Source organism: Erpetoichthys calabaricus, chromosome 5, assembly GCF_900747795.2.
Source record: "Erpetoichthys calabaricus chromosome 5, fErpCal1.3, whole genome shotgun sequence".
Lineage (NCBI taxonomy): Eukaryota > Metazoa > Chordata > Cladistia > Polypteriformes > Polypteridae > Erpetoichthys > Erpetoichthys calabaricus.
Window position 1 is genome coordinate 246889885 of NC_041398.2, and position 22267 is coordinate 246912151.

General features: G+C 43.2%; 1 protein-coding gene across 1 annotated transcript in view; it reads right to left on the reverse strand.

Annotated features, from left to right (window-relative positions):
* The window catches only part of usp38 (ubiquitin specific peptidase 38), an 85255-nt gene that overhangs the window by 21202 nt on the left and 41786 nt on the right, over positions 1 to 22267 (reverse strand). The window contains exons 5-7 of the mRNA XM_028802737.2: positions 15586 to 15687; positions 10248 to 10406; positions 3235 to 3428 (exon numbers count right to left, since the gene is read on the reverse strand). Of these exons, the coding sequence (XP_028658570.1) occupies positions 3235 to 3428; positions 10248 to 10406; positions 15586 to 15687 (455 nt within the window). The remainder of the gene's footprint in view (positions 1 to 3234; positions 3429 to 10247; positions 10407 to 15585; positions 15688 to 22267) is intronic.

Consider the following 22267-nt stretch of genomic DNA (forward strand, 5'->3'; position numbering starts at 1 on the left):
TTTGAATTACATTAAAGGTATACGTTCACAAAAGCATAGTGTTTTAGAAAGCAGAACTTGGATACGACATGCCCAGATAAATGGGGAGGGTTGGCATCACGATGTAAAAAACACATCAAAACTTATATTGAAGAAGTTTATAATAAAAAAAAAAAAAAAAATAGTGACCCCATATAAAAATGGCAATAGCTACAGGAGATGATGTCATCTACAGACAGGTGGCATGGTGGAACAGTGGCTGGGCTGCTGCCTCTGTGTCCGTGTGGGTCTTCTCCGAGTGCTCCAGTTTCCTCCCACTGTCCAAAGACATGCAGTTTAGGTGGACTGTAGGCACTAAATTGGCCCAAATGTGTGTTTGGTGTGTGTGTGCGCGCGCGCCCAGTCCAGGGTTTGTTCCTGCCTTGTGCTAGCTGTGATAAACTCCAGGCCCAAGTGACATTTGTTTGGATTAAGCAGGTTAGAAAATGAGAATGAAATGAAGTGTCTATAGACATCAACTATCAAAGTCAGTTAACTTTCTTAATGCTAACGACACACAACTGTATTTTCTCAGTAGCTCCCTGATGCTCCTATCTCTCTGATCCAATGTCTTAGCAGTATTTCTGACTGGATGAGTAGTAACCTCCTGAAGCTAAATAAGGAAAAAAATCAAAGTTTTAGTGACTGGCAAATATGGTGTCATGCACGCGCGCATAGGGAGCCGTGTAAAGACCCGAGCTGTAGCACGACAACTCCGGCCAAAGGGGAAAAACGGGGTACTAACCTTTCTCTCTTTGTTTCCTACAGAAAGAAAGAAGCAACCCCGCCATGAATATGCCCAGATTCCCTAACCACGTACTGCCACTTCCATGTTCATTCCCTTCCTTCCGTCTACCTGTGATGACATCATGGCTCTCATCCACCACCTCGGTTCCTTCCCAGCATTCCTGTGTCAATTCCAGTCCCACTCCATAAATGTTTCCCCACTCCGCCATCTTAACTGTCTGATGTATTGGAAAAGAATATCTCTGACCTGTTTAATTTGCAAAACTGTATAGTATACGGGGCTGGACAAACCTCCTCACTCATGCACACACCAGCCTCGGGGTGTATCTTATATCCACTTCTACTTAATGGATTTTGATTGTTTTTTTTTTTTTTTTTCTATAATTTGCTTGAACATTCCGGTTGATTTTGTGACTTCTCTTATAGCGCTAAGAATCATAGTTTGCTTGCAGGAGGGACATATATCCGCACTAATCTGAGACAGAGGCTGTGGGCGAGGGGACGATGAAGCATGACATCAAGAGTGGGGAGTTGCTCTACCTCCGTGTTTTGGAGCGTAACTTGCCTCCACTTAGCTAGTGATACCTTTTTATTGATTTTTAAAGTTTGTCTGTCCTGTTTCACTACTACGCGAGGGTGCGACGATGCGGGTTCCACTCCATGCTCCCATCTTGCTTCTGGGAGCCCTTGAACCCGACACCCTCGGTAATGTCAGCTATGAGCTAGGCAGTGAGGCACAGCAAAGCAAGGGGATGGTGCAAAAGTGTAAAGTGCTTTTATTTAAAACCAACAAACAAAACAAAAAGTGCAGTGCTTCTCAATCCTTAAATAAATAATCCATTAAAACAGAGGTGAAATCGTGGAGGTTAAAATCCATTAGTAAAAAAAACTTTTAAAAACAATGAGGTTAAAACAATGGCTAGAAGCGGTCCCTTTAAACAAATCAGCCCAGTGCCTTTCTTCTACTGGTGAATCCCCTGCTTCTCTCGTCCAGGCTATGCACCAGGGGAGCCACCCTACTTGCAACTGACTTCATTCTACCTCCTTCTGCTGGTTTGTTGACCTCATGGATCCCTGGCTCCGATGGGCTTCACTAAACCACGACTTGGGCTCCCCAACGACCAGGGCGCTCACGCTAGGGCTTTCACGTCCCAAGTCCCGACTCCCGCTGCCTTCTTGGCCTTATGCGGCGAGCCATCCTTCTTCCGGTCACTCCTGCTCTTCATAAAATGCTCAGCGGGTGCGACCACAATCGACTGCTCCTCGGGTGCCGGCCAAACACCCAGGCTCACTGCTCAGCTGCTCTCGAGCCTGCGCTTGCTCGTTCTCGCTCTCTTGCACCGGCTTTACTCTCCCTGCTTCCTGCCTTCTTCTCCTGCAACCTCCATTCGTTTTTTCCTTTTCTTTTTTCATTCCCCCCTCCTAGCCGCCTTGCGCTTCTATTTATCACGAGGACGTGGATCAGGTGTGGCAATCAGCAGCTCCCGGCAACAATTACGGATGCGGATGACTCCTCACCTGTGCACTTAAGCGAGGACTGACCGCATCACGAACTTCCCCGGGAACCGCTTCTGGCCACACTACCACGCCCTCTTTATAAGCCGTGAAGATGGCGATTATTTATTTAAAAAGTGGCCTTCTTGACATGAGCTGTGGACCCACTACACCACAGAGGGACGGCTAGTGCTATATAAATAAATGTTATTGTTGTTGCAGAGTGGGCCAATAGCTCATCTACCAACAGGACAACGCAAAGACGACCCAGGAGCAGCTTAGGGTCAATTCTGAGAATGTCCTTGAGTTGTCCAGACAGATCCGAGACTTGAACCCAATTGTGTCTGTAGGAATGCTGGATCCGCTCATCACCTGTCCATTACCATTCCAGGACAATGACCCTAAACACAAAGGAAAGACAACAGAGGAGTGGCGGAGGGACGACTCTTACGAATGTTTTTGAGTGGCCGGTGCAGAGCACAGACCTGCACCCAATCGAACTTCTCTTGAGAGACCTAAAAATTGCAGCCCACCAAAGGTTAACATCCAACCTGAGAGAGCTTGAAAGGCACTGCAGAGAAGAATGGCAGAAAATCCCCAAATCCAGGTGTGTAAAGTTTATTGTGTCAGACCCAAGATGACTCCGAGCTGGAATTGCTGCCAAAAGGGGCATACTCGTGCCAATGGGATATTTCAGGTTTTTCTTTTTATTTTAGTAAATTTGCAAAAAAAAAAATACTTTCTAAACTCAAGTTTTAGCTTTGTCATTCTGGGGTATTGAGTGGTGAATGACGAGGGGGAAAAAATGAATTTAAACGATTTTAGCAGAAGGTGGCAACAGAACAAAATGTGATCCAAGTGAAAGGGGGGCTGAAATCTTTGTGAAGGTGCAAGTTGATAACAAAAAGGCAGGGCTGCTCTTCTAAGAACAAGAAAACCGGCAATGAAAACAAAAGTGCAAAACACCGTACTTACTCGGTGGCCATAAAGAGCGTCTGAATAATGCTGTTCATGTAGCACGTGTTTCCAAGGTTTATCAGGCCAGTTTTGCCAGTTTCTGATTTTCCGGTGAGCCTTAAAAGACCCGAAGCTAAAGAATTTGACTGTGAAGTCCAGGCACTTTGATTCAGAACAAGTTTGATCTTCTCCTCGCTGGGTTTAGGAAGCTCCTGAAAAATGAAGTTACACGTAGACAAGAAAAAACATAATTGACAATTTGACATTTGAACTTTTATTCACTATATTGGCTACTGAACTTCTACGATTAGAAAAATATCGATATATTGCCATGTACTTCAAGCTTCCTCATGCTTTATCATTTAAAATATCTAAAGAATCATGGCTTGTGTTAAACATAACACAAAACACCAATAAATGGTTTACGGTGTTTATTAAAAAAAAGTGTTAAAAATTTTAAATTACCCAGTAATAAGAATACAAACAAACCCCTTTAATATTACATTGCACCTTTCAATAATGAACACCACCCTCACAAAGTAGAGATACGCATAACAACGGTTTACAACTATCTTTGATTTTCCGATTTTTAAAAATTTTTTAAACAGATTTACACCATTTAGGCAACTCCACACACCATGTCACCACTTTCAGTGTGGTGTATGTTAGGATTAGGGGTAGAGGAGGAAAAAAGAATTCATACAGGGCCCTCCATAATGTTGGGGACAGAGATGCATTATTTCTTGATGTCCCCTTCTGCTCCACAGTTTAACATTACAAACCAAACACTTCAGATCTCATGATTAAAGAGCAAACTGTAGACTTTCATTGAAGGGGATTTGCAGACATTTCGGGCGCACAACACTCTTTTAATTCAGGGCACCATAATGTTTGTGACAATTGGCTTCACAGATGTTTGTGATTCCTCAGGTTTTAAAATATATAGTGCCCTCCATAATGGTTGGGACAAGTTTTTCCTGGATATCCCCCTCTGCTCCACAGTTTAAAATTACAACTCAAACCATTCAGACGTGACTAAAGTACACAATGCAGGCTTTCATTTTAAGGGATTTGCATTACCCCCATTTCAATGCACCATAACGTTTGGGACAACTGGCATCACCAGGTGTTTGCGATTCCTTAGGTTGGTTTCATGGCTTCATCAGACACCTCGGCCTGCTTCTACCCTTTGGAGTCTGTAGCTGCCATTGTTGAACATGAGGACAACAGCTGTGTCAATGAAAGACAAAGAAGCCATCATAAGGCTGAAACACAAATATCAAACCATCTAAGACATTGGTGACACCTTAGGATGACCAAAATGTACTGTCTGGACTCTCATGAACACATTGGTGGGCTCAGTAATCACAAAGGGGTGGGTAGGCCAAGGAAGACCACCAGTGCTGATAACAGAAGAATCCTCACTATGGTCAAGAAAAAGACCCAAACGCCTGTCTGACAGACCAGAAACAGTCTTCAGGGGGGCCGATGTAGATGTGTCAGAGATGTCTACCAGCAGAAGACTTCATGAACAGAAACACAGAGGCCACACTGTGAGATGAACACCACAAAACAGGATGGTCAGATCACAGTTTGTGACATAAAAGAGCCTGTGGAATTCTGGGAAAAGGTCTTCTGGACAGACAAGACAAAGATGAAGCTCATCAGAGTGATGGCGACAGGAAAAAGGTGGAGACCACCTCATCTGTTAAAGTGGGGGTGTTATGACTTGGGCATGTATGGCTGCCACAAGTCCTGGCACACTTGTCCTCAATGATGATGGAACTGTGGACGGCAGTGACGCAATGAATTCTGAGGTGTGTAGAAACACCTCATCTGCTCAAGTGCCAGTAGATGCCTCCAAACTCATGGGACATCGCTTCATCCTACAAGATGATGAGCACAAACACAAAATGGAAAATTCATGAATGGCCAAGCCAGTCACTCGAATTCAATCCAACTGAGCAGGCCTTCTATAAAACATAAGGGGACAAGCCCCCTGAAACAAGTAGGAGCTGAAGATGGCTGCATGAGAGGCTTGACAGAGCATTAACAGAGACAATCTTTGGCACCTGGTGAGGTCTATGAATTGCAGACTTCAAGCAGTCATTGTATGTGAGGTGACATGCGACAAAGAACTAAATATAACGATGGCTTTAATAGACCTGCCACTGCTGTGTCACAATCATTATGGTGCCATGAAATGGGGGGGAACCATATAGAAAAAGTGTTGTGTGCCCAAAATATGTGCAAATACCCTTCAATGAAAGTCTGCAATGTGCATTTTAATCACAAGCTCTGAATTGTTGGATTTGTAATTTTAAACTGTGGAGCAGAGTGGGACATCAAGACAAAAAAAAAAAATGGATCTTTGTCCCAAACATTATGTACGGAGATTCTCTCTCTCGAACAATTCTGCATTAATGCACAAAACTCCAGAAGTGGATTTTTTACATGGGGTTATGAGTGAACTGGAAAAGGTGCACATTAACAGTAAGCAAGAAACAGTACATTGCGAACAAAGTGATACAGTGGGTATAGAAAAGAATCCCCCCCTTCGAAGTATTCCCATTTATTTTGCTTTACAGCCTTAAATAAAAACACACAAACCAATATGTTTTCCAGCTTTACTTACTCAATGCAGTCTACAACATCCAAGTGAAAGATATCACAGCTACAGTTCAGAAAAATTATAAAAAATAAAAAAAAGACATACTGAGATTAATAAAGGATCACCCCCCCTCCTAAACTCAATTGGGTATAAGTGCCCATTTCCATTGCAGACCCTGGTTACTGGCTGTGATCAGTTGTAATGAGTGGGATTAGTGAAGCTGTTCTTGGAGCATTCATTCCCTTCCTTGGCAGTGCAACTGACAGCAAACAACTGACTATGGGGGGAAAGAAACTTTCAAAAGATCTCAGGGATAGAGTTGTGGACAGATATAAGGCAGGGCATGGAGACCAAAACATCTCAAAGAAACTTTATCAATCCCAAGGAGCCCAGTAAAGTCCATCATAAAGAAGTGTTTGGTACTACTAAGACCCTCCCTGGATCCTCCAAACTGGATGGAAGATCAAGGAGAAAACTGGTAAGAGAGGCTAGCAAGAGGCCAAAGGCAACTTTCAAGGAGATACAGGATTTGATGGCAAAGAGTGGTCATTAATGGTGTGTGTGTGACAACAGTTTCACAAGCGCTCCACAATGGTGGCTTGTTCGGGAGGGTCGCCAGGAAAAAGCCACTTCTCAAGAAAGGCCACATTGAGGCTCGTTTGAGCTTTGCCAGAATGCACCTTGAAGATTCTGGTGCCAAGTGGAAAAAGGTCTTATGGTCAGATGAGAGCAAAATCAAACTATTTGGCCTCAGTACCAAACGGTACACCAATGCAGCTCACCATCCACAACACACCATACCTACAGTAAAGCACGGAGGGGGAAGCATCCTGTCGTGGAGGGCCTGGGGTTCTCGTTAGGGTAGAAGGAAAAATGGATGGAGCAAAATCCCGTCAAATTCTTGAGGAAAACCTGCTACCCTCTTCCAGAAAGTAGAAGAAGGGCAGAATGTTCACCGTTCAACACGACAACGACCCATAGCACACAGCAAAATTGACCACCCAGTGGCTGAAGGAGAAAAAAGTGAATGTCCTGGTGTGGTCAGTCGAAGCCCAGACGTAAGTCACACTGAAAATCTGTGAAAAGATCTGAAGATAGCAGACCACCAACGCTCACCATCCAATTTGAGAGAACTTGAACAGCTCTGTAAAGAAGAGTGATGGGCAAATATTACTCAATCTAGGTGTGCAAATCTGACAGAGAAGAATCCAAACAGACTCAAGGCTGTCATTAAAGCAAAAGGGGGGGTCAACAAAATGACACTGGGGGGGGGGGGGTGATCCTTTATTAATCTCAGTAGGTCTTGTTTTTGAGTTTTAAAAATTTTTCTGAATTGCAGCTGTGATATCTTTCACTTAGATGTTAGAGGTGGCATTGAGTAAGTAAAGCTGGAAAAAATATTGGTTTGTGTGTTTTCATTTAAGCAAAATAAATGGGAATATTTCGGGGTTTTCTCTTCCTGTGGTTGGACTGGCGCCCTGCCCGGGGTTTGTTTCCTGCTTTGTGCCCTGTGTTGGCTGGGATTGGCTCCAGCAGACCCCCGTGACCCTGTAGTTAGGATATAGCAGATTGGATAATGGATGGATTCTTTTCTATACCCACTGTAAATACATCAGATAATATGGTGTCATCTTCAAAGCAACAGACCTCTGAACAACTGACAAAAAATGTTCATAGATTGTTTCCAAAAAAATAAGAAATTATTAGAGAATTTTTTTTTAAAGAATTAGCTTAAAAATATGCAGTACATATCAAAACTTTGGGGTCTCTCAGAAATTTTCATGTTTTTAATAGAAATTGATAGCTTTTTAATCTAGATACCATTAAGCTGATTTAAAAATATAACTAAGGCATATGGGGCGGCACGGTGGCGCAGTGGGTAGCGCTGCTGCCTCGCAGTTGGGAGACCTGGGGATCCGGGTTCGCTTCCCGGGCTCTCCCTGCGTGGAGTTTGCATGTTCTCCCCATGTCTGCGTGGGTTTCCTCCGGGCACTCCGGTTTCCTCCCACAGTCCAAAGACATGCTGGTTAGGCGAATTGGCGATTCTAAATTGGCCCTAGTGTATGCTTGGTGTGTGGGTGTGTTTGTGTGTGTCCTGCGGTGGGTTGGCACCCTGCCCGGGATTGGTTCCTGGATTGGCTCCAGCAGACCCCCCGTGACCCTGTGTTCGGATTCAGCAGGTTGGAAAATAGATGGATGGATGACTAGTGTGCGTACAATGGCCATTATTGCTTGACACCTATTAATAAAATATGGCTGCAAAGCCCTGTTTTCGGCAGCATCCCTAACGGTCAACTCCATTACCTTATCCTCAGTCAGTCATGTGTGTTGATGCCGACTGGTTATTCTGTTCACTTGGGTTGCAAGGTACGGGTTGGTGTTCCTTAGGGTCCGCTTGGAGTTCAAAAATGGCCATAATGAAACCAGCTTTCTCAAGAATGAAGGTTATTCCATGTGACAGATTGCCAAGAAACAGAAGATTTCATACAAAATGTCTATTACTGCTCTTAGTGAGAAGTCAAGCAAAATGACCCCTTTTATTGGCTAACTAAAAAGATTACAATATGCAATTACATCAGTTACAAACAATTTCAAATACAAACAATTTCAATTACATGATTACATCTTGCGTGAAGAAGGGGCCTGAGTCACCTTGAAAGCTCGCATATTGTAATCTTTTGAGTTAGCCAATAAAAAGGTGTCATTTTGCTTGACTTCTTCTCACTACATTCATAATGGCTAACACGGTACAACACCCTAGTACTACATTACTATCACTGTTCTTGAGAGAAGAGGGTAAGCTGGATCTAACGAGGACAGGAAAAGAACGCTGTTGCAGATGATACGGTGATCTGACATGTATTTACAGAAGACGACAACTGAGGACCTGTAAAGTGTTTGTTTCTCAAACTACAGATTCTGGTGTCCTTTTTCTCTTATGCGGTTGCCCATCTGGACTCTATCCCTCTTTTTGTATCCTGGTTAGATCCATTTTCCTTCATTAGTATCACACGTCTCCAATCGTGTAATCGGTCATTCTCCAGATTTAAATAGAGAAAAGTCGCCACTCTGCCGTTTGGTGCCATCGTGTGCACAGGAAGCAATGGAGAGAGATGTCTAAGGAGATCCGAAAGGAAAATGATAGAGCAGCATGTTAAAGGCAAAGGCTAAAAGACCATCTCCGAGCAGCTTGATGCTACTGTGACAAAATTTGCAAATATTACGAACAAGGTTAAGCTGCATGGGTCTGTAGCCCACCATCCCTGGATGGTGCCAACAGGAAAATCGACCCCAGAATGGGCAGAAGGACAGTGAGAATGGGAGATAAAGACAACTTCCCAAGAGAGATTCAAGCTGAACTCTGAGGTCGAGGTCCATCAGTGTCTGATCGCACCGTCTGTCATTTTTTCGAGTGACAGAGGGCTCAACAGAAGACGACCCAGGAGGACTCCAAGAAAAAAAAAAAAAGCGTCAGACTGGAATTTGGACAGATGAAACAAAACTAGAGCTTTTCAGCAAGTCACATCAGCTCTATGTCTACTGTCACACACGTGCTTACGTGTGAAGGGCTCACAAAGGAATAATTCCGTGCCAGACCAGGGGGTGGCAGAGTGCACTGATCCTTCCTCTTTTTTCATCGGCAGACCAACCACGGGAAACTTCGCCTGGACTCGAGGATGACACTTCTGGTTCCGAGCCCAAGGGCGTTACTTTCCCTGCCCGGCTTTAAAACCGTCATGTTTGCCTATTGTTGTTGTTCTATGACTGGACTGAAGTCTATTGAGACATGTCATTTGGAACCAATCTTTCATTTTGGCAGCCTGATTCAAGTATACGGGTGGCTACCCCCAAACCTCTTCCTGTGATCAGTTCAATCATTTCACACTATGGATGAAAAAATGGACAGATGGGGGATTTATGCTAATTGAGCAATAATATGAATCTTCTTCCTCCTCTTCACCTTTTCCCACTTTTATGTGCGGTTGATGTTTTGTATGTGGTGGTCATTTACAACTGATTGGGATTCACCAACCTGTGCAGATAGTTTCAGTAAAATCTGCGTTCAATGCAGAGATTCTCGTTGGACCATCTCTTATGTGCAAATATATTCCTAAATTTACAAACATGAATGTTTCATGAATGAGACCCCGTGATTCCAAATGATTTATGCAGCAACCGAGAAAAGCCATTAAAGACCTGAATAATTTTTGTCATGCATTTTATTCCTCTTCGTTTCCTGTACCACTAAAATTATGCCACTCGCGGCAAACAATTAATTTGGGCACCCGAATGGATTACTGTGGGACTGCAGACTGAAAAAATCACCAAAGGACCTTATTAGAAGCAACTCAACAGAAATGTAAAGTATTAAATGGTTATGTAAATTGTGTGGCCTGGCCCCCTGAGACGGAGTTCTTACCTTTATTGCTTCTAGGATATTCTCATAGAGATCAGGAAAACCAGAGTACTGGTACATCATACAGTGTATGAGCTCAGTAAATTGAACAAGAAACGCTTTACTGTTTGGAAGCCCATCACTCTTTAGCGACTGGACTAAATCCACAATATGTGGGACCACCTGCAAGACACAAAAGGGTTTCAAATGATTATTACAATGATTAATATTATATATAGTCACAATAATACATGCTGGTCATTAGCATTGTGAGATTGGCACTTGGTTGGTGCCGACCCGACACAGACTGACAACAGAGGCATGGGTAAAACAAACAAAAAGATTTATTTTTTCTTCACCTGTGGAGCACGTCTTTCCCATGAACCCCACAGGCACAACACAGTCCCAAAATACCAAGAAAAATCACCCCAAAACACACTCTTTCTCCTCCACTCCTCCCAGGGCAGCTTCGTCCTCCTCCTCCCAACTCTGGCGCCCTGAGTAGTGACTGCAGGCTCCTCTTATTGCCCACCCGGAAGTGCTGCAGGTGCTCGTTGGCCTACTTCTGGCTGCACTCCCACCCAGACGGGTTCGTTAAGCCATGCAGCTCCCCCTGGTGGAGGCCACGGAGCCCAACCAAGATGAGCTCCTGTGTTCCAAGACAGTGGCCCATGACGCAACCCAGGGGGGCTGCCAACAAAGGATCCGAGGGACATAGCGTGGCTCCCATGGCAGCTCGCCCGGATCTAGTGACAAAGGGGCGTCCTGGCCGTCCGCCACAGCATTTAAGACTATTAATCAGTATTCATAGCAATGAATATTATATACAGGGGGTGCCAAAAAGGAGTACCACATTTCAAACATTTAATCTATAAAAACGCTACAAGATAAAGAAATTTCATGACGTCACAAGAAAGGGTATACAAAATACATTTTTCTCACTGTGTTTTAAAAATGATGTCTTCAAGGTGGTGGCCATCATTAGCAATACGGTCTTTGAGACGATTTCTGAGCGCTCGCATGACTCGTTCGGCCATTTCAAAGGGAATTGCGGCAATTTCGTGGCGAATAGCGTCCTTGAGGGCTTTCAAGGCTTTGAGGTCGGTCGACTTGAGATAATAGCCCCATAAGAAGAAATCAAACGGAGCGCGATCAGGCGAATGTCAAGGCCACCCAACATCGCTGCGCAGAGAGATCAGCTTCCCTGGAAACATATCCTGTAAAACTTGCATAGATCTCTGCCCTGTATGAGCTGTTGAAACCAGGCATCCACTACATCCATTTCTTCCAGTTCTCTAGCATTTCAATGTAACGTTCTGAAGTGACGGTGACTGTTGCTCCCCCCTCCTCAAAAACGTACAATGACAAATTCTGCAACGGCGCACCAAACTGTAACTGTAAGACGCGTGCTCACTGTGCAGGGGTCTCTGATGAAGTTCACGAGGGTTGGTTTCAGCCCAGTAGTGAATGTGTTGCTTATTTACGCAACCATTCAAATGGAAATGTGCCTCGTCGCTGCACATGACGATGGCATCACGATGGACGGTTTGCAGAATGTTGGCGTACAACTCTCGACGGCTCTCCCAGCCTCTCTCAGTGAGTTCCTGCACTGCCATCATTTTGTATGGATGGAAATTAAGGTCCTCATGCAAAATCCTCCTCAAAGACGTGTTGGAAATGCATAAGGAAGAAGCGCGGTGAACGTCCAGCTGACTGTAAACTTGACGCCCATACAGCTTGAATGTTTTCAGGTGTTCGTACAGTCCGAGGACGGCCTGAAGATTTTCTTGTTCAATGTTGTACCCGTCGGTCTAAATTTAGCCACCAACTGAAAAATTGTTTTCTGATTTGGGACGTCACCGTTAGGAAGAATGCTGAAGTGCGTTCAGAAGGCACGTTGCGTAGTGATGATGGATTTGTTGTTTTTGAAGAACGCTTCAACAGCGAAAGCACGGTGCAACCGGACCAAGGCATGTGGCTGACTGAAAACTACAAGGGATCGCCTATCAAAGGACACCCCTGCACCCTCCCCAACCCACTCTGCTGCCTCTACCTCACACAATGACCTTGAGAAATGTGGTACTTCAGTTTGGCTCACACTTAAGAGAGTTAGTGGGCAAAAACAGGGTGGTGGCTCTGGGGCTAAGGATCCACGCCAGTAGTCGAAAGGTTGCTGGTTCAAATCCCCGTTATGGCCAAAATAGATCCTGTTGGGCCCTTGAGCAATACCGTAAATCTGGAATTGCATCAGGGGTGCTGAACAATAGCTGACCCTGTGCTCTGACCCCATGGGGTATGTGAAAACTAACAAATTCCTAATAGAAGAAACTGTACAAGGTGAAAAAAAATTCAATAAATCAACCTGAACATTCGCAGTCATGTGGAAAGGTAAATCTCCACCATGAAATGTTTCTTTCTTGTTTAGCATATGAGGATATATCAAGACTTGATCTTCATTTAAATACTATAGAGTTAACAGAGATATAATATAACACACATTGTGTCACATTTACATTTTGTAATGAATTGTGTAATTTTAAATAAACACACTACACCGTAATGGATTGAAATCTTGCCACGCCCACAAGGTCCCCTTGCTCAAGAAGGTACACGTATCGTACAGGCCCATCTTAACTTTGCCAGTCAACATCTAAATGATTCAGAAAAGGCTTGGGAGAAAGTGCTGTGGTCAAATAAAGCCAAAATCAAGCTCTTTGGCATCAACTCGACCCGCCATGTTTGGAGGAAGAGAAATGCCGAGTATGACCCAAAGAACACCATCCCTACAGTCGAGCATGGAGGTGGACACATTAGGCTTTGGGGCTGTTTTTCTGCTCACCCCATGAGGAAAGATCTTGCATGGAGCTCCAGAGCGAGGGCGATTGATGGTCATTTTATATTTCTTCCATTTTCAAATAAATTGCACTGACAGTTGTCACCTTCTCACCAAGCTTCTTGCTGAGGGTCTTGTAGTCCATTCCGGTCTTGTGCCTGATGTCCTCCGACAGCTCTTTGGTGTTGCCCATAGTGATGGAGAGGTTGGAATGGAAGAGATTGATTCTGTGGACAGGTGTGCTTTATACACATCAAGAGTTGAGATCAAGAGTATCTGAAATTGATTGATTGATTGTAATTTGTGTGCCAATCTGCGGGAGCCAGAATTCTGGCTGGGTTGTAGGGGATCAAATCCTTATTTCTCTCAATGACGTGCAAATCAATTTATAACTTTCATGTAATGTGTTTTTTTCTGGATTTTTGCTTGATATTCTGTCTCTCTCCCTCTACTAAAATGAAACTACCATAAAAATGAGAGACGGTTCATTTCTTTGTAAGTGAGCAAACTTACAAATTCAGCAGGGGATCAAATACTTATTTCCCCTCACTGTAACTGACCAATCACACCAAAGTCAGACCGACCAATCAGATGGCTTAGATGGAGAGAACACACCAATCTCAGTGTTTTTATTATACATTAGATTTACGGAGTGTCTGTAAAAAGCCAAATTTCCTCCCGGGGACAAATAAAGTCCTATTGATCTAAATCTTAATATGTCCACATACGTTAAAAAAGGTGTACTTTGTCACATGACTCTACCATATCATATGTGCTGTATGCATCTATCACTGATGTTCAAGCAGTACACAGAAAAAATGGTTTAACAGTTGATTATGATAAATAATTTAATGATTAAATTTAAGCCTGAGTGGTCAGAGCAGAAGACACCTGGAAACCTCCCGTCTCGGGTTCAAATTCCACACTCAGTTGTTGTCAGTGTGAGTGGGCACATCTGTTCGTGTATCTGCTTGTATACCTCCAAAGACACTGGTTCAAGTCATATCTAATTGGTAGACACTTTTCAGTGACTTTAAAATCCTCTTTTTCGTCTACTCTTAAATGTGGTGTTCTTCAGTGATCCATTTTGGGTCCTGTTTTATTCTCTATATACCTTCACCCTATTGGAGCGATTTTTAGGAAATTTAACATTTCTTTTCACTGCTATGCAGATGATACTCAGGTTTATATTCCCGTCTGCAACTCTGCAATGAATCAACTGCACAACTGTCTGTCTGAACTAAGATCCTGGATGGCTAATAATTTTCTTGATCTGAATCAAAATAAAATGTAGGTGCTTATATTGGGTCCATCAGCTAAAGCCCAAATTGGTCTTGGACTCTTTCTCTGCCTTTTGCAAACCTCAAGTCTGCAATCTTGGTGTTACCTTTGACAGTAAACTCTCTTTTGAGAAACAGATTAATTCTGTAGTCAAGAGTTGCTTTTTCCAGCTTCGTCTTTTAGGTAAGATCAAGACTTTATTTTCTAGGGATCTTGAGAAAGCTACTCATGCTTTTATCTTTTCTCGCCTCGATTACTGCAACTCGCTGTATTCTGGGATTAGCAAATCTCTGATACGCAGGTTACAGTTGGTCCAGAATGCTGCCGCTTGCTTTCTGGTTGGGGCAAGAAAGTCTGATTCTGTTTCTCCAATATTAGCTTCTTTACACTGGCTGCCTGTCAGTTTTCGAATTGATTTTAAAATCTTGTTGCTAGTTTTGAAATCTTTACATGGGCTTGCTCCTGCCTGTTTATCTGAATTGTGTGCTTTACACCAGCCATCTAGAGTGCTTAGATCTTCCGTATCAGTTGTCTGTTGTTGTCCCTCGTACCAAGTGTAAAACTAAGGGGGATAGACAGGGCATTGGCAGCCTCGCCTGTGGAACTCTTTACCTCGTCACATAAAGGAGTTGTCTACAATTGAACTGTTCAAAACGAGATTAAAGACTCATTTCTATTCACTTGCATTCCGTGACCTTCAGTAATACTGATGGTTTCCTCATTGTGATTATATAACCTTACTTCTATTTATTATTTATTTTATTTATGTTCATTTATTTTATTTCTATTTATGTTAATTGTATGTTTTTTTCTTCTATTATTGTAACGCACTTTGGCCACAGCATTCCTATGTTGTTTTAAATGTGCTATATAAATAAACTAACATTGACATGTGTCAGTACGTGTGCAGGTATGATGAGTGTCCTTTTTTTCCAATATAATTTTTCTTCATATGTAGATTACACTAACACTGCCACCTGCTTAATCTAATTCACGGTCATGGTGACTGGAGTTGCATCAGGTTCAAGGCAGGAACTCACTCAAGACAGTGTGCGCTAGTCCACCACAGAGCCCACTCACATGCACATCCAAGCCCAGTATTGACTAATTAATTAAACATGGCCATCTCTGGGCAGTGGAGGAAAAAAAATAAATGAATAAAATAGAGCACTTAAGAGGAAAATGCACACAGATACGGGGAGCACACACATCTTCAGCAGAAACATCACAAGTCTTGAGCAGACTCACCAAGTGGAAAGCCTCAGGAGAATGCTGGAAGCTCAGAAGCATGTGTGACAGAACAGCTAAAGCACCTTGTCTTACGATGGGGTACCAAAGACGATTAAAAACCTAAAAAGGAAAAGGAAAATTAGCATTAGAAAATGCAAGACCTCCGCAACAAAGGACTGTCATGGTGAGAATGTGTGGTTTCACTGTACAAATCCTGCATCAGATCCTAGACCTATTAAAAAGACTAAGCAGCTTACAACATTACAAAGTTAAACCATACTAACATACTGAAAACTAAAAACCTGAATTTGCAAACAAGCTAAACAGCCACCCAGTGTCCTTGGCCGACCACTGTGTCTACGATCCTCAGCGTAGCGTTGCCAGTTTCTTTGTGCTTCTTCAAAAGAGCTTGAACAGCACATCTTGAAACCCCAGTCTGCTTTGAGATCTTTGTCTGGGAGAGACCTTGCTGATGCAGTAGAACTATCTTGTGTCTTGTTGCTGTGCTCAATCTTGCCATGACATGAAACTGTCTTCCACAACCTCACCTTGGTAGCAGAGTTTGGCTGTTCCTCACCCAGTTTGAAGCCTCCTACACAGCTGTTTCTGTTTCAGTTAATGACTGTGTTTCAACCTACGTGTGACATTAATGATCATTAGGACCTGTTTGGTAGAATTGGTTGATCAGACACCTGACTAGAATCCTACAAAATCCCTGACTTTGTGCAAGTGGACCTATAAGAATTGATGCTGGTTTGAAGGCAAAAGGTAGTAACACCAAATATTGATTTGATTTAGATTTTTCTTTTGTTCGTTCACTTTGCATTTTGTACATTGATAACAATAAACAATCATTATTTATATTTCTGAAAGCATTCTTTGTTTACAGCATTTTTTCACACCTGCCTAAAACTTTTGCATACTACTGTATATTATATATTATGTCATATATGAGTCTGCTGACAGGTTGCATTACCGTCTGGTATGGGAGCTGCTCTGCCAGCAGCCGGAAATCACTACAAAGAGTGGTGAAGGCAGCAGAGCACATCACGGGCAAGAGTCTTCCTGCCATTGAAGACATTTACCTCCATCGTTGCTTGCGTAAGACAAGCAGCATCATAAAGGACCACATCCATCCAGCACGCCAGCTGTTCTCCTTGTTACCGTCTGGCAGACGATACAGGAGTTTGGCGGCTCAGACTACAAGACTTAAGAACAGTTTTTACCACCAGGCCATTCGACTCCTCAACAGCAACACTTGGAACACTTACATACTGTACACTTACATTATACCTACATTGCACTACTCACACACAAACTGTACCTGCACAGACTCTGAATACTGATTAGAACATGCATCTGCACTTTATGGAATATGCATCTGTACTTATAAAACATTATCTGTGCAATAACTGTCATTTGTACTTGCTGCTCATTAAACTCATATTGCTCTATAACTTCTTTTAAAACGTACACATTTTATTTTATATGGCTAGTCTATTTTTAACTTGTAATTTTTTTTTTTTTAGCTTTATTGGATCTAGGCTGAGTGACTTGTTTTTCTTGTCATACACATTTCATTGTATGTTGACCCTGTGTTAACCTATATATGACAAATAAACCTAAACCAAACCAATACTGTGTATACATAAATATAGATATAAATATATATTATATATTGTGGAGCATGGCCAGGACACAGACAAGCAGACATCGTTGTAAGTCACCACACATGCTTTATTTATAAATACTATTTTCAGTGAAGCACACACAACCCCAAAACTTCCCCAAAGTCCAGGTCCCTATAGTATACACAATGATGCCTCTCTCTTCAGGCCGCCTCCTTTCCTCTCCTCCCGAGCTCCGTCCTTCTCCGCTCCCGACTCAAGCCAACGAACGAGGAAGGCAGCTCCTTTTATAATCACCCGGACGTGCTCCAGGTGCCTCCCGATTAACCTCTGCTGGCAATCCCCAGTGTGGCTGAAGTACCAGCCGTGCACCCGGAAGCACTTCGGGTGTCCCTGGTCGTCTTCCCCCCAGCACTTCCGGGTGTGCAGGAAGTGCTGAGGACCGGGACACCCCCTGGCAGTGACCATAGGCCCCTATAGGGTTGAGCTTCCAAGCTCAGTTCCCGTTGGTCACCAAAGCCACCCGGGCGGTCGCCCCCTCGTGGTCTGGAGGAGGTGTAATCCCTCCTCCGGTCCTTCCGGGCATCCCGGCTGGGTGCCACCCCCAGCCGCTTGCCACAATATATATAAATAAAACAAAGTGTGTAGAAAGTGGATGCTATCTGAATCAACTGTATTTGTGCCATGTGTACAGGCACCCCTCCCTTTAATACTTTAATCAGCTGCAGCTGCCAGAATCTTAACTAGGAAAAGAAAATCCGAGCACATCACGCCAGTCTTAGTGTTGTTACACTGGTTACCTGTTCCATTTAGAATTGACTTTAAAATACTGCAGATGGTTTACCAAGCCTTCAATCATCTGCTCCATCCTATATTTCAGGATGTCTGTAACCTTACACTCCAAATCGTAACTTTAGATCTTCAAATGAGGGTCCGCTTAGAATTCCAAGAGCTAAACTTAAAAGAAGTGGTGAGGCGGCCTTCTGTTGTTATGCACCTCAAATCTGGAATACGAGTTTACTGATAGAAATTCGGCAGGCTGATACAGTGGAGCACTTTAAAAAAACTGATAAAAACCCGTTATGGTAACATGGCTTTCTCATAGCTTCATTTTAGTGTAACCCTGATATGCATTTAATTATAATTTTTATCATGGCTCCACAATTCGTACTAACCCCTACTTTCTCTCCTGTTCTTTTTCCTGTTTTCTGTGGTGGTGATCTGCGCCCCCACCACCTGATGATCAGGGCACCATGCAGTCCCTCCATTGAAGAATTGAAGGCCAGAGGTCCATATGATCATCATCATCATCTAATTCTTCCACGTGAAGCCTGAAAGCCATGAGGACCAATTGAGATCATTTACGGTAGGTAGAATGCCCAGTGGGGGCTTGGCGGGTGGTCTCGTGGCCTCGGAACTCCTGCAGATTTTGTTTTTTTTTTTAATCTTCAGCCCTCTGGAGTTTTGTTTTTTTCTGTCATCCCTGGCCATCAGACCTTACTTTATTCTTTGCTAATTAGTATTGCCTTATTTAATTTTTATATTTTTTCTTTCTTCATCTTGTAAAGCACTTTGAGCTGCACCACTTGTATGAAAATGTGCTCTAGAAATAAATGTTGTTGTTGTTGTAATCCCATTGTGATGGAAGACTAAGGGCTTTGGGCCTGGGTGACACCCCATACCCTTTGTCTCCATATATTGTGATATGCTATAGAAATTAAACGAGCAGAAGTAACTGCTGATCAATTACAAAATACGTAGAGAAATGCAACACTGTAGAATGATAAAAGCAGATTTAATGATGGAGATCATAACTCTTTACGGTCCAAAAAAAAGTAACATTTTTGCAAATTCTAGCATAAAGTTACAAGTGCCGTGTAAGGGCTCCTGACGTTAATGGGAAAAAAAGTGCTTCAGTAATGCATATGTTGACATTTCATAGAGTTTATTGGTTGTTATATGTGAAACACAGTAATCCCCTAATGGAAATTAGATTTGTGTGAAATATTACCCAAGATATCAAATATAATGCTGAAAGATAAATCGTCTTGGAGGTTTCTGTGCTGCCGTTGCCCAGAGTGCTCTCGCGTAATCAGGGATGCAATGAGGCTGTGATTACCGATAAAGACAGAGAGAGGAGCGGCCCGACTGCGCTCTGCTTGCTGCTCATACATAACTCAGCCATTAGTGGATAACTGCTTCTGCATTGCGAAATGGATGGCGGTTTATCATTTAATGAATTCAAAAGAAGTCAATTAGCAGCAAAAACAGGTCACTAATTAAGAAAAGGGTAAGAATGAAAACCTGCAGCCACTGCGGTCCTCCAGGACCGGAGTTGGGGACCCCTGGTCTAAAGTGATAAAATTTGCACACCTGGATTTGGGGATTTTCGGCCATTCTTCTCTGCAGATCCTCTCCAGCCCTGTCAGGCTGGATGGAGACTATTGGCGGACATTGATTTTCAGGTTTCTCTAAAGATGTCTGATTGGGTTCAAGTCTGGCAACTCAAAAGACATTCCCAGAGTTGCTCCTAAGACGCTCCCATGTTGTTTTTGCTTTGTCCCATTGAAAGATGAGTCTTTGGCCCACTCTAACATCCAGAGCACTCTGGGGCAGGTTTTCATTAAGGATGTCTCTGTATTTTGCTCTGTTCAGCTTTCACTCAGGCCTAACTTGTCTCCCAATCCCTGTGGCTAAAAACAACACCACAGCATGATGCTGCCACCACCATGTTTCACCAATGGAATGGGAGTGCACAGATGATTTGGATAGGAATATAAATAACAAGTTGGTTAAGTCTGCAGATGATACCAAGCTACGTGGATTGTCAGAAAATCTGGAATCTATTGAATCATCACAGAGGGACCTGGACAGCAGACAGGCCTGTGGAGAGATTTGTGGCAGATGAAATTTACACAGGTGATGAGTGGAGCCATGATTGGGTTCAAGTCCATGATATGCCTGGACAACTCGAGGACATTCACAGTTTTGTTCCTAAGTGGCTTACGTGTTGTCTTTGCTTTGTTCTGTTGGAAGATGAACTTCTGGCCCACTCTATGGTCCAGAGCACTCTGGAGCAGATCTTAATTAAGGATATTACTGTATTTTGCTCTGTTCAGCTTTACTTCATTCAACCAGATCTAGCCCCCCAATCCCCATTACTAAAAAAACAACCCCACAGCATGATGCAGCCATCATGGACAGGAATATAAATAAAAAGTTGGTTCAGTTTGCAGATGATACCAACCTTATATGCATTGTCACATAATTGAGACTCCATTGATAAGGGACCCATCCATGAGGGTCTTGGACAGCACACAGGCTTGGGCAGATGAAATTTAATGTCAGTATATGTAGGAAGTAAAAACGTGAGGTTTGAATACACAATCGGAGGTTGAAAATCGAGAGTCCACCTTATGAGAAGGACTTAGGAGTCGTAATGGATTCAACACTATAAACTGCCAGACAAGCCATTAAGAAGGCTGACAGAATGTCAGGTTATATAGCGCCTTGATGTGTGAAGGACAAGTCACAGGCGGTTCTGCTCAAGCTTTATAACACACTGGTGAGGCCTCATCTGGAGTCCTGTGTGCGGTTTTGGTCTATAAAAAGGACATAACAGCACTGGAGAAGGTTCAGAAAAGAGCAACTAGGCTGATTCAGGGCTACAGGGGATGAGTGAAGAGGAAAAATTAAAAGAGCTGAGCCTTTACAATCTAAGCATAAGAAAATGTAATATATTCAAATATAAAGTATTACACGTAGGAAGTAAAAATGTGAGGTTTGAATACATAATGGGAGGTCTGAAAATCGAAAGTCCACCTTATGAGAAGGACTTCGGAGTCGTAGTGGACTTGACATTATCAACTGCCAGACAAGCTATTAAGAAGGCTAACAGACTGTCAGGTTATATAGCGCCTTGATGTGTGGAGTACAAGTCACAGGAGGTTCTGCTCAAGCTTTATAACACACTGGTGAGGCCACATCTGGAGTACTGGGTACAGTTTAGGTCTCCAAAAAGGACATAACCAGCACTAGAAAAAGCCCAGAGAACAGCGACAAGGCTGATTAAGGACTACAGGGGATGAGTTATGAGGAAAGAATAAAAGAGCTGAGCCTTTACAGAGATGGAGAGGAGACCTGACTGAAGTGTTTAAAATGATGAAGTGAAGTGGAACGAGGCGGTAACTTTAAAATGAGTACGTCAACAACACATGGCCACAGTTGGAAACTTGTTAAGGGGAAATTTTGCACAAACATTAGGAAGTTTTTCTTTACACAGAGAACCACAGACACATGGAATAAGCTACCAAGTAGTGTGGTAGACAGTAGGGCTTTAGAAACTTTCAAAACTTGACATTGTGGATAGGACTGGGGAGCTTTGTTGGGCCGGATTGGCCTGCTCTCGTCCAGATTGTTCTAATGTTCTAATAGAAGGACAGAGATGGACATCAAGGGCGGCACAGTGGCGCAGTGGTAGCGCTGCTGCTTCGCAGTTAGGAGACCCGGGTTCGCTTCCCGGGCCCTCCCTGCGTGGAGTTTGCATGTTCTCCCCGTGTCTGCGTGGGTTTCCTCTGAGTGCTCTGGTTTCCTCCCACAGTCCAAAGACATGCAGGTTAGGTGGATTGGCGATTCTAAATTGGCCCTAGTGTGTGCTTGGTGTGTGGGTGTGTTTGTGTGTGTCCTGCGGTGGGTTGGCACCCTGCCCGGGATTGGTTTCTGCCTTGTGCCCTGTGTTGGCTGGGATTGGCTCCAGCAGACCCCCGTGACCCTGTGTTCGGATTCAGCGGGTTGGAAAATGGATGGATGGATGGAGATGGACATCAATCCAATGTATTGACAACATGTGGACTCCAGACACCTCAACAAAGATCAAAAGTATGAGATGTACTTGAGCCAAAGCAAAGTCTCTGAACCTTTCTTATCTATATTTTCTAAAATCATATTCTCTCTTTGTTATTCTGGAGTGTGGAGTTTTTCTTAATAAGGGGACAAAATGATATTAAGCAATTTTAACCTAAGTCTACAACATAACAAAATGTGAAAAAAGTAAAGCAGGTCTGAATGCATTA